At 34.6% G+C, this 13243-nt stretch overlaps 1 protein-coding gene across 1 annotated transcript; it reads right to left on the bottom strand.

Annotated features, from left to right (window-relative positions):
- LOC109725879 lies at positions 4480 to 9623 on the bottom strand. Its single transcript, XM_020255275.1, has 4 exons — positions 8372 to 9623; positions 7217 to 7425; positions 6279 to 6502; positions 4480 to 5844 (listed from the first exon to the last, which is right to left on the bottom strand). The coding sequence occupies exons 1-4, from the start codon at positions 9621 to 9623 to the stop codon at positions 5070 to 5072; spliced, it is 2460 nt and encodes an 819-aa protein (XP_020110864.1). The 3' UTR covers positions 4480 to 5069.

Raw genomic sequence — 13243 nt, 5'->3', positions numbered from 1 at the left:
AAAACTTGATTTCTAAAAGTTTTAAATGCTCTAAAAATGTTTAACAGTATAGATCATCGATTCGAAAACTTTATCATCGAAAATGACTTATGAGTACGAAAGCATCGTACTCATAAAAGTATAGTAGCCGGACTCATGAAAAATATATATACATAAAAATATAATCCATTTCAGATCAGTCTTAATCCGTCAAGTAAATGGAGCGGAAGATGAGAAACCATTTTCTTTCTTCGATCCATTCTAATCCGCTAAATACTCGTCTCTGTCCTGATCGGCCCGAATAGAAGGGTAAATAAAGGCAAAAAACTAAAATTAAAATTAATCCGTCCCGAATCCACCTCAAGCCGACAAGAAATGGAGCTGGAGGCTGTCCCATTTGCATACTTAAGCAGATTGTACAAAATTAATACAACCTAAACACACGGCGTTAACACAATCCTTCTTCTTAATTTTCCTGTATATTTTAGGATAAACTTCAATTTACCCTCACGCCGAAATCGCATTAATCATTCAAAAAATTATAATTTTTTGAACCACAGGATGGCAAAAGAAAAAGTTAAATCATAGGTATATTTTATGCTAAATTCAAAAAAAAAAAAAAAAACCTGTATTTTAGCTTTGTCCTTAATTAATAACATCCTTACATAAATTGTATTAATAGGTTTCGGCGTGACACTAATATGTTCTTGTAAACTTTTTGATTTTTAAACCTGTATTTTAGCTTTGTCCTTAATTAATAACATCCTTACATAAATTGTATTAATAGGTTTGCTATTTTCATTACTATCTTAAATTGGTTTAAAAATCAAAAAGTTTACAAGAACATATTAGTAGAGACATTTCTGGTGATTAAGAAAAATCTTTCTTATTTTATTATAGATTTATCATTTCACTCGTAATTAAAAAAACTAATTAGTAAATTAGGAGATTTTCTTTATCTACATTTTTTTTATATATTTTTTGAGTTGCAAATTACATTAGATATATGTTGAGATGTGGAACAATATGATATGGCAACTCATTTTAATAAAATTTTACATCTTAATTTATTAATTTTTTAATTTTTTGAATCTATTTAAAATTGTGATAAACAGTTACAGCTGGCACCGCACAGCTGGCGACACGTGGCATTCGACATATCACATGTTGTTGCTAAAATAATAATTGTGTGCAAAATTTAACTAGTGTTTATTTTTAACTTTGGTAAAAACGTATAAAACTTATCCGAACTATGAATTAGTTTAAGTTGGCTATTTAATTTTTTAAAACTTTAATTTTACTATCTAATTTTTTAATTTATTTGATTTGAATGAGTTAATGATATTTTGACTTTAAAATATGAATGCGTCGTAACTCTTTACGGATTTATATAGCATATTACATATAATTTTCAGAGCTATAAATTTACTAAATTAAGTAATTAACTTAAATTTTATAGTCAAAAATACTGTTCACTGACTCAAATCAAATAAATTGAAACGTTGAGTAGTAAAATCAATATTTTGAAATTTTGAATAGCTGATTCAAAATGGTTTATAGTTCAGATAAGTTTTGTATGTTTATACATGGTTTGCACTTTGCAAAATTATTTGAAATTTTGAGAATTCGATTCTCTAAAATTTGGGTAGCAAAGAATATGGGATTCTTTGGGCTCTATTTGAAGGTCAGAATATAACATTTAATGATAATATATTCGATGCCAGAGTTTCCTTAAAAGATTTTCTAATTCCGACTTTGGTAGTATAATATATTTTACCTACGAAATGATTTATTTTATTCTAAAAATAATAATTTAAAGACCAAATATGATATCAATTCTAGACATCTGATCTCCTTATTCATCTACCAGATACTACATGTTTTTTGAGTAAATAGAATAGATATGTCGAATAAGATGCTCACGTATTTGAACCAGATATTGGTTGTTTCTGTTTTTCCATTTAGTTCGCACAATTTAGATATTTGAGAATAAGAAGTTACTGAGTTTGGTTCACAAAAAATATTTTTAATAAATTTAATAATAGATGCAAATGAATTTGGGAATATAGAATTATCAGATTCAGGAGACTACTTTTATGATCCGATACGGATTTAGGGTGGGAGACGGAGAAAAAATTGATCCACCCCGCCCTAAATTCATCTAATATAGCTCCAAATGTAGTCATGTATATAATTAGATAAAAGCATACAAAACATGAGAGTTTGGTTTCTAAAAAAAAAAATCTGAAAATTACTTTTCTGACTAGAAGTATATTTTCTGTCTATTTGGTTCCTAGAAAAACTAAATTTTTTGAGAAAGTTCTTTCCACATTTCATGAAAAAGTCTCCTTTTTGTTTTCTGGATTTTTTTTTTAGAAAATTAAAACTATGAAAAAAAAAAAAAAGCTTTTCACTTCTTTTTTTTTTTGAAAAAAACAGCTTTTCATGATTTCCTTGTGAACCAAATATTCCCCTAACCAAGAATTTAAATGTCGTGGTATAGGATCATGCCAAAAATCTGCCGGCATGGTACGGCAAGGTGCCTGCCAGGCCGTGCCGATACGTGTCGGTCACAAAAATATTTATTTTCTTTAGCAATAAAATATGCCAATTATTTATTATGTATTTTTATCAAATCTCTTAAACTTTATTAAGAAAATTACTTACTAATTTCAAAAATATAGAGTTTCGAGTTGTGCCGTCGGCATAAAGACTATATCGTGCCGATATTTTGCTGGTACAATACTATATGGTGGATATGGTCCGTGTCGATGACCACTTTAATCCTTGCCTCTAACTTAATACAATTTAAACCTACAATTGGAACATATGAAAAACTAGGGTTGCTAATGGGACACTATGGGCCACAGCCCACAAAGCTGGAACTATTGGGAATAAGATTGGGCTAAAAAAAAGGAAAAAGAACAGGGCATGGCATATATGTATTCAAACTTAAAATTTTGCATTGGAGACTATGGGGGAATAACCCCGTTAGTCTCACATCGACTCAATAGTCCCACATTGGATATAAATAAGATTGTAATTGGAATAACCCCGAAGGTCTTACATCGGCCTGATATCCTATATCGGATAGAAATGAGGTTGAGTCCTACATCGAATGGAAATATGATTGTAATTGGGAATAACTCCAAGGGCTTTGCGTTGGCCCAATAGTCTCACATCGGGGTTGCGAGTCTCGGATGAAAATAGAGTTGTAATTAAGAACAACCTCAAGGACTTTACATCGTCCACCCCAAGAGCCTTAAATTGGGAGTGGGCTTAAAGAGGAAGAGTCTACAAGTCCCTAATAATTCCACATAAGATAAAAATAGGGTTGTAATTAGGAATAACTCTAATAGTCCTACATCAGATGGAAATATAATTGTGATTGAAAGTAAATCACATAAGAAAGAAATGAAATTTTGATTGAAAATGATCCCGATGGAAAAGAGATTGTGATTATTGAAAATTATGTGTGTTTTGGAATAGCTCCAATAGTGCCACATTAGATGGAAACAGGTTGTGATTGGAGATAGTGTGCGTGAATGCAAATTCCCCTCAATATATCGCATGTTGTATTTTACTCTCTAGATATAAAAAATATGCACTGAACCCTATCTCAAGAAATCAAAAATATCTTATCATATGTGCACTTAACCCCCCTCTCAAAAACACTTAACCCCCCTCTCAAAAAATCAAAAATATCTTATCAAATATGCACTTAACCCCCTCTCAAAAAATCAAAAATATCCTATCAGATTATAGTGTTAAAAAAAATTAGTAAAATGACCAAATATGCCTTTATTGTTTACTTTTCTTTTTCTCCTTGGATGAAGTGTATACTTTTTTTATCTAATAGAGATTAAATACTAACAACATAAATTTCCAGAGAGATTAAGTGCATATTTTTTTTAACAAACAGTTAGTGCAATAAGAACATATTGAAGGGGGTAAAACGCATTTTAGCCTTTCAAAAATGGCCTCATCTAGGTATTAACACAAAGGAACAACTTGTTGCTTGTTTTATAACATTTTCAAAAATGAAAGCAACCCTGGATCTACCAAATCTATGATTTGGTCAATCAAAATCTTGGATTAGGAAAAAAGCAAGGAAACAAGCAATATTTTTGCAACAACTCAAAATTTCAAAATGAAGTAATGAATGGTTCAATTAAACATGATAGAACAATGAAAATTCTAAAAATAGCAATGAAATGTGCAAGTACAGATCTGCAAAAATAACCTGCAAGAGTCTCTTTATAAGACTATCACAAAAATGAAAACAGAATGAAATTAAACATCAAAAATTAAAAAAAAATTACCAAGTTGAAACTTCGCAGTTGAATAGCAGATTGAATCAACCAAATTTCAAACATAGAACTCAAAAAATGAACAAAATATAAACAACATATTAATGATTTTTCAAGTATATTGTTTAAACAAGATTCCTCCAATTGTATGCATGAGAGAATAGCAAATAAACTAAAATTTAATCCCTTTTTTTGGTATTTGTTTATAATATCTGAATTTCAATGAATGCAGGAGGCAAATATAAACAAACTGCATCTGCTAACGAAAAGAGCAAAATATGTATCTAAATGGCTCAGCCTTGATTAAAGGCCACTGTGAGATTACATTCTGCAAATGCAACCACTTTGATACTTTCAAGTAATAAAAAAAAAATCTAAAGGCACTCTGCTCCTCCGATAATAAAAGAAGAAAAAGTGAGAACCTCCACCGGAAAAGCATTTACAAGCCCCTTTTGTCAGTTTCTGAGACAAATTCATTTAGCGTCAATGTTTGGCCGGTAAAAAGTCTGGAGTCGGGAATGGCGCACAAGCTTCAACTTAAGTTTGTACTGCTTGCTGCGGTGTGAAGTTGTTCAAGAGATTTTAACAAAAAAAGTTATTGAGGCTTCTTCGAACAACTCTATTATTTGAACAACACTTCTACAAAAGCTCTCGCCAAACCAATCGATAAATAAACCCTAAAGCTAATCAATGATTTCAAATATCTTTGGCGCCCATAATGAGTCTTTGCAGAATCAGTAACCTAATTCAATTCGGCCAAAGCTGTCATCATGGTGTGTACTATGAATCTCCACTTTCATTTGCGATTCTAATTCCCTCATACGCCTTCAAGTTCTCCATAAAGAAATTCTCCAATGCTTCAAATATAGGAACTAACCCACTTCGCAAAGAGCTTGAAGCGGCATGATGAACTCTTTGTATTGCCTCCTCATGTTTTTCTATCTCCTCATCCCTTCTTTTCCTCACCGAGTCTAAAACCATCGTATGATCATCAAGATATTCGGTACCATTTTCAGAAACAGAAACAACATTCAAATTCTCCTTAAACTGAGTTTCCTTCTGGAAAGATTTTAGCCTTTTGTCATAAACCATGGAGAGATAGTCTACCTTTAGCTTTCGACGGTATTCCTCTTCTTGACTAACCCTAAGCTGATGCATAAATGAACTAAAAACGTTCATTGTGTTAACCACGTTGTTCTCTGAGATCCTTTCTATTGCTTGCGACCAATCGTTGCAGATGATAAACACTGGAGGAGCCCCAAATTTGCTCGGGGAAAACGGCGGGACCCCATCTGGTGTTTCTTCTTCCTGCACTTTGGGGAGCCATTTTATTAACCATTTATTGAGGACTTCGATGTAAGATTTCTGGGTCTCGAACCAATTTATGAAACAGTGACACCAGTTCCTGAGCTGAAGCTCCAGTTCCATGGTAGCCCTAGCAACAGAACTTCTTTCGCCTCCAGCTTTTGCCTTGAGGTGATGGCTTTTGCTGTCGATTAACGCTTGTAACTGTTTTTGATGGCAGTCCAAAACGTACACCCACATTCTTATCGAACTGCACTCAAGAATGCGGACTAAGACAATTAAGAAAATGTGGTACCAAAGAATTATTTAAAGGAACATCACGCAAATTCCAAGCTTTGAAGGACTTAAGTCCCAACACTTAGTCCCTATACTTTACACTCAAACACTTTAGTCGCTGAATGTTCACCTAAATTGCACTTAGTCATGACCGACAAAATAATCTAACTCATCTAACAATATGACCATTATCCGATCTATTGTAAAATTACTAATCTGTTTCCGTTTACTTCAAAGAATTTCACACTAAAAGTCAACTTTAAGACCTTTGACTTGATTGAAATGGTCTCTTTAACGTTGTTTGAATAAAAGGAAATAGGTTACTAATATGAGATATCAATATATACAAGCTAACAAATAGATAGATAAATATGGAATTTTTAATCAAGGTGTTAAGAAAATTCATACCCTTGGATTAGTTCTGCAAGTTGGGGTTGCAGTTCTTCATCTCTTATCTGCTGCATCCTAGCTGAAATGGCATCAATTGATTTAACGATAACACCTATCTTTGTGCACAACTTTTGCATCATTGCGCGTGTGTAATCAATCTCATAAAACTCTGCTCCTCCTTTGTCCAAAGACATTAGCTGCGTGTACTTTTTCTCATAGATGAGCCGAAGCTTTTCTTCATCCTAGAACAACAATCTAAGCAAATCTTAACAAATAGGTTGACCAATGACTACAAATCGAATAGTGCATGTTCTTCACAAAGTGCCTGTTTGGATTGGCTCTATTCCAGAGAGCAAAAACTTCTAGAAACCAACATTTTGCTAGCACAGAAAATTGAAATAAACTTTCTGAATTTTAATGTAGAATCTCTAATTTAAAGTTTTTACTTCTACTACAACAAAAAAAAATCTGTTGAGGAAAAACTACTGAAAAAGCAGCTAGAGCATCTTCAAACAGTTTCACTAAAACAGCACTTTCGCAAAAACTCCGACCACGTCAAACAGGGGGAAAGTTTTTCCTTCCTTTTCACTACAAATTATAATCTGCTGAAGTGAATTTGCATTATCAAGGTCAATATCTGAGTCATTATGTTCAATAGTTATTGCAATCCATGCTTATAGCTTCAAAATTTTATATATTACAAAATAAAGGTGTGAGTCGGTAAGCGGTAGTTACTAAAGAACAATGTGTTTTACATTAAAAGCTATAACATATTAAATTATCAGTAAAGCGACAAACTAAAGCATAGTCTTTTACAAAATATTGTTTTTATCAACTCAAAAGTTTAGAGTTCAAAAACAGCATCTTCACTCATTGGAATTACCAATAAACATGCAAGGTAACAGAATTGCTTCGATTAGTTACCTACACAATCAAAAAAGAATATTTCTGTATACCTTAACTTCCTTACACAGTTTCTTCTCCCATAAATATAATTTCTCCAACGTTGATGAGAGGTTGCCGGACTTCATACCAGTGTACTTTTCTGGCTCATAATTGCTAGTAGTGCTACTTGATGCACTTGATGGTCCGAATTGCTTGAAAGAAAGGCGTGGAAAACTCAATATGGTCAGAGCCATGGGATCCAAAATCCTGGAAAAGATAACTGCACCAAGATTTACAAAATTCACTGATTCTAAAGTACTCTATTTGATATAGTAGATTCTCCAAAAGAAATTATACTTTACCGCTTTAGTATTTGACCACTAATTGCAGACAGAGATAACAAAAAGGGGGAGAAAAAAAAAAACAATGCGAAAACTACTAATTTTGGATGTGTGAGAAAACATTGAGGGGGTGTTTGGTTTTCCGGGAAAAATCGCAGAAAATAATTTTTTCGCTAGAATAGTATTTTTCGTCCGTTTGATTTCTAGGAAAAATAGTTTGCCTGGAAAAAAAAAAAATTCCAGGTTTTATGGAAAAGTAGTGTTTTCGTTTTACGAATTTTTTATTCGGGAAACTAAAATTGTGAGAAAGAGTGGTTTGCATGAAATTTTTTTTTTTTGGAAAATAGTTTTCCACACTTTTCAGAGGAACCAAACACTCCCTTGGCGAAAAAGTTGAATGTATAATGAGGAAGAGGTGTCCAACAATTAAGAAAATACAAGGACCATTCTACTCTATAGTAAGTCAAACTAGATTTCAAACACGAGTCTTTCGTTGATAAAAGATCAATTGAACATTCACAAAAAAAAAAAAAATAAATAATAAAAAAATCTATTATTGTACTTATCTAAAATTTGGAATAATTGCTCAAGATGGATAAAAGGCTAGATTATGCTATGAGTTTGGAAATTGAGTTCATAATTCTATAGAAATATTCCACATAACAAAATAATAAATCATAGAAGAAATCTTTACTAAAACAGCACCTCCTCGCCCTTCACCGCAATTCTCCTGAGCTCATCCTACAGCAAGCTGAAAAGACAAAACCTCATTCCCCTCCATCTTATTTATAATCAGCATTTACCAGCAACAACTAAATCAAGATGCTTCAAAGCTAATATAAAACAGGAAAAACAAGAAAAGGAAAACAAAAATGCAATACCCACATGTAAGAATTCTACTTCTCATTCGGTACTGCGCCTTCCCGACCTCAAGCATCCTCGAAACCTCCTCGCCACAATCAGAAGCGAATTCAAACTGCTCCGTGATTTCCCTCACAGCCTCCATGATACCTCTCGTCCCGTGAACCGATAACACTACTCCACTACTCGAAAAGGTGGAGATCGACTTCTCGTTACTTTCCCCGCTCTCAAAGTCCAAAGATTTATCCTCTCCGAAGGTCACTCCTTTCTTCTTCTCATTCGATCCTTCTTCCTCTCCGCTGCTTCTATCTTCGATAGATGTTAAACTACTCTTACTATCTCTCTCCTCCATATCAACTTTACTATCCTTCTCTTGTGTGGATTCCACCGAAACCCTCGCATCGACAACTCTCTTCTCCTTCTCCACCTCCATCTCCGTTTCTAAATCGGGAATCCCTTCTTTCTCCCTCACCACACTCGAATTAGGGCTAGAACTGTAAGAACTGAATCCGTACCTCCCCTGTGCGTAATCCGCAACGAATTGATCATACGAAGTGAACGGATCGAAGAAATCCCATGCTGAAACCTCTAGAGCCGGCGGTGGCGGAGTAGATGGAGGTGCCGATGCTGGCGCTGGTGCCGCTGGCTGTGGCGGAGAGGAAGGCTTGTTGTAGTAATTTGGGTTTTCTCTCTCCGATCCAAAAGGGAGATCATAGGGATAATTATAACCATAGAGATACCCAGTAAAGGGCGGATTCAGCTCGTTGTACGACATTTCGTGGTCTTTAGGGTTTGGAATCGGCGATCGACGAGGAGGAGGAGGAGAAGGGGAAGGTGAATGCAAAGGCGAAGGCATCTCTTTCCGAGCTTTCCTAGGGCTCGAAACCAAGGAGGAGGAGGAGATGTGCGATCGCGATCCCTCCGTTATCGAGAGGGCGTGCGAGAGCGGCGTCACCGATGACGAGATGCTGAGGCCGCCGCCGCCATTGGAGGAGGCGGAGGAGGGCTTGGATTTGGATTTGGACATGGATTTGGCCTTGCCCTGGGAGGGGGGGAGGGTGAGGGTCGGGGCAGACGACGAGGAGGCGACCTCGGTGAGCTCCTCGGCGACGAAGCGGCTGAGGGCGTCGCCCATGGCGGAGAGGGAGCGGAAGTAGGCGGCGTGGGCCGCGGCGAGGGCGTAGCGGCGGTCGCGCGCCGCGCGGATCAGCCGCGCGCGGTCGCGGCACAGCACCACCGCCGCCGACTCCTCCGCCCGCGAGCTCCCGCACCCCATCCCCCTCCTCCTCCTCCTCCTCCTCCTCCTCGTCCTCCTCCTCCGCCGCCGCAGACGACGACGACGTCAAGCGCCATCATCTCCGGCGATCTCCGGCATCAGAGACGAAGATAAAACCCAAACCCAAACCCTAACCCTAACCCTAGGAGCTCTTTTGCGCCGTATGTTTCCGTTCTCGGAACGGAGCGAGTTACACCGCAACCGAAACGTAACGGGTTTCGGAAGGGGGCGAAGAAGAAGAAGAAGCGAAACCGAAACGGGAGGGGAAAATAACGGGTATTATTATTATTATTATTATTATTATTATTATTGTTAACAAGGGAGGACGAGAGAAGAGAGGGGGAGTGAGGAAGAAGAAGAAGAAGAAGAAGAGAGAAGGGGAAGGCGCGCGAAAGAAGAGCGAAAGAGACGGTTTTTTTTTTAATTTTGGATAAATTGCACTTTGGCCCCTACATGTTACCAATTTCTCACTTTAGTTCTTAATCTTTTTTGTTTGTCAATTATCCTTTTTTTTTTTGTCAATTATTCTTCACCTTTGCAGGGAGTCATCTGCGATTATTCCTCTTTTTTTTGCCAAATTTTTAACCATTATATTTTATTTTATTTAGATTTTAATAATTTAAATTTTTATTAATTATAATAAAATAGGTCACGTTAGCTCCAATAAAGTATTGCTTACTCATATAGATCGCAGTCATGATCCAATAATTCTTAATCAATCTTCGCATTGACATTTTAAATTTTTAAAAAAGTCTAGTAACGCGTTCTCTTCAAAAGAGACTATAAACAATATGTGCGAGAATGAAATAGTTTTAAGAACAGAAAACGACATTGATGGCGGTAAAATTAGAATTGATACAATCTATATGCCCAAAAGATTAGGAATTTCAAATTATTTCAAGTAAGCGACTGAACTTTTTGTTTAATTAGATTGTTTCGTAAAAATATACCTAATTCAGCTACCGTATTATCTTTAAATAATGATATAACTAATGTATCTCTTGGATATTATCATCCGATTGATTTTTGTAAAAGTTTATTAGACTGTTCTAATTAACGTTAGATTTTTTTTCAATAAAATAAAAATAAAATTATAGAATTGATAAGTATAATATTTGAACTATAATGTGGTAAAATAACAAAGTACTAAATTACAGGAGGCAAATTGAAGGTTACCCAACAACTTATTAGCAATTTAAGTAGATGTGTATCAAAATTTGGGGACTAAAATGTTAAGTAAACTATATAGGTAGCAAGTTGCAATATTGGGATTGTGTAGGAGCTATCCATTCATTTTACTGCCCTTTTAAAGGGTAATTGCCTATATACCCCTCATACTTTTGAAAATATCTAATTTATCTCTTTTTTTTTGTTCTTTCTAAAATACCTCTCATATGTTTCACCGTTATTACAAAATACCCCCGCAGTTATCTCCTGTTAAGTTAACTTGGGCTAAACGTGAGTTAAATATCTACCACAGTTTAAAAAAATTAAAATGTCAATTTTACCCTTAACTTAAGGGCAAATAAGAAATATTGGTGACGGTAGAGGGATATATTGAAAAAGATGAAAAGTCAAAATAGTTTTTGTGCCCCTGACTTTGAGGTCAAATAAGAAAGTCAGTGATGATGAAAGGATATATTTGAAAAAGCAAAATAGTAATTTTACAGAGATAATAGAGTTAATTAACATATTTTAACTCTAGGGATATATTAGAAATAGGTTGGAACTAGAGATGCCAACGGGTCGGATTCGGGGCAGATTTTTAAAAACCCGAACCCGAACCTGACGGATTTTAAAAATCCATATCCAAACCCGAACCCTACCAAAAATCTGAAACCCGAACCTGAACCCGAACCCGAAAATTTGAACCCGAATATTATATTAAATCTAAATTTTTAAAATATAAATTCAAATATAACATCAAATTTTTATATATATATTATATATAATACAAAATAAATTCAGGTTCGGTTCGGGTTCAGGTCGGGTTCGGATTCAGATAGGGTACAATCAAAATCCATATCCAAATCCATATCCGTCGGGTTTCTATTTTTTATATCCATATCCAAATCCATATCCATAGCCATCGAATATATCTGTTTCATTCGGGTTCGGGTTCAGATAAAATTTCGAATATCCATACCCATTGACATCCCTAGTTGGAACGTAGAAAAGGTATTTTCAATATTAGCCTTCTAAGAGGAATAAATCGAAAAGTCGAAAATTTTTCAGGGGCATATAAGCAATTGCCTCTATCTTAAAATACACGTTTTACGCGCGAAGAGTGTGAGTTGACGCTTTTCCGTCCGACGAGAATCCGCGTGGCGGATTTCTACGACACCAAAAATATCCTTAAAATTTAAAAATATATTCAAAATTATTTTTTATATAATAAGTAAAGGTAATTTGGTTTATTTTGCTCTTTATTAACGTCGTAATCCTCCAAAAATATTTTTTTAATTTTAAAAAGAAAAAATATAATTTTTTGAAATTTATGATACAAAAGTGAAAAAAAAGGGTATATATAGGTAAATTTTTTGTAGTTTAGCTAATAAAAATTTAAAGGATAAATTTCAATTTGCTTATGTGATTCTGCATATGCTTGTTTCACCAAAAATAAAAGAGGAGTGAAAAAGTTTTTCTCTGTAAGTACTTTTTTTTTTAAATTTAGTTCACAATAATAGTAGATGGTTGGTGAGCTAAGTGATGAATGTGTTGGCCCAATCACTAGGCTCATTACAAGCTGATGTGGCACCTATTACTTATATTTAGGGATGCAAACGAGACAGAACCAGTAAAAGACAGATTCACGACCGATTAAATTTTATTCTTTTTCTTTTAGAGCGGATCGAGACAGATCAGAGAAATAAATGTATCCCTGCCTTCCGCTCTATTTCTTAGCAGATTCAAATAGATTCCGAACAATTTTTTTAAAATATGTGTTGTCCGGTTCAGAACGAAGTGGTGCAAATCTCCACAAATCCGGATCCATTTGTATCCGTAATAATATCCTACATATAAAAGTATAAAGTATAGAATGAGGTGTTAGTAGGTGGTATATAAATAATCTAAGCTCTCCTTTCAAATCCAACAAACCAACTTATTTTAAAAAATTAAATTAAGAACAAAAATATATAAAAATATAGGGAGACCTCTCTACTATCCCAGCATTTGAAATCGCTCCCTCAACTTTTATTTCTTTAATTTTTTTAAAAAATATAAAAATTTATTTTTATCTTCACAATCAATAACTACGTAACAAAAGGAGCTCAACTTTTATTTGTATCTATCATTGCTACCACCGTTGCAGGCATCGGCTCATCCGTTTCGTTATTGCCAATCTCAATCACTTTTTTGCTTCTCGTGACTCTCATATAATAATTTACGGTTAAGACGATGAAATTTCGCGGTGTGATTAATACATGTTGATAGGACAAAAAGTGTTGATAAAAAAAATTAGGAAAAACTTCAAATACCACCCCTGTGGTTTCACACTTTTTCACTTTAGTACCCTATAGTTTAAAGTGTATCAATTTAGTGCCATGTGATTTTATTTTTATCTTTTTATTATTGATTCTACTAATTTTTTCGTTAAATCAGTGACAAAGTTAAAATCA

The sequence above is a fragment of the Ananas comosus genome, linkage group 20 (assembly GCF_001540865.1).
Source record: "Ananas comosus cultivar F153 linkage group 20, ASM154086v1, whole genome shotgun sequence".
Classification (NCBI taxonomy): domain Eukaryota; kingdom Viridiplantae; phylum Streptophyta; class Magnoliopsida; order Poales; family Bromeliaceae; genus Ananas; species Ananas comosus.
Note: the sequence above shows the minus strand (reverse complement) of the source record. Positions and strands in the feature narration are given on the sequence as shown.

What these genes read in the sequence shown, in the direction of transcription:
- LOC109725879 (XM_020255275.1), bottom strand. Translation starts at nt 9,623, where the DNA reads ATGGGGTGCGGGAGCTCGCGGGCGGAGGAGTCGGCGGCGGTGGTGCTG. An exon ending in GAGAAGTAGAATTCTTACAT is followed by an intron (nt 7,426 to 8,371) that starts GTGGGTATTGCA and finishes ATCTTGGTGCAG; the next exon opens with TTATCTTTTCCAGGATTTTG. An exon ending in CTTGCAGAACTAATCCAAGG is followed by an intron (nt 5,845 to 6,278) that starts GTATGAATTTTC and finishes TCTTGAGTGCAG; the next exon opens with TTCGATAAGAATGTGGGTGT.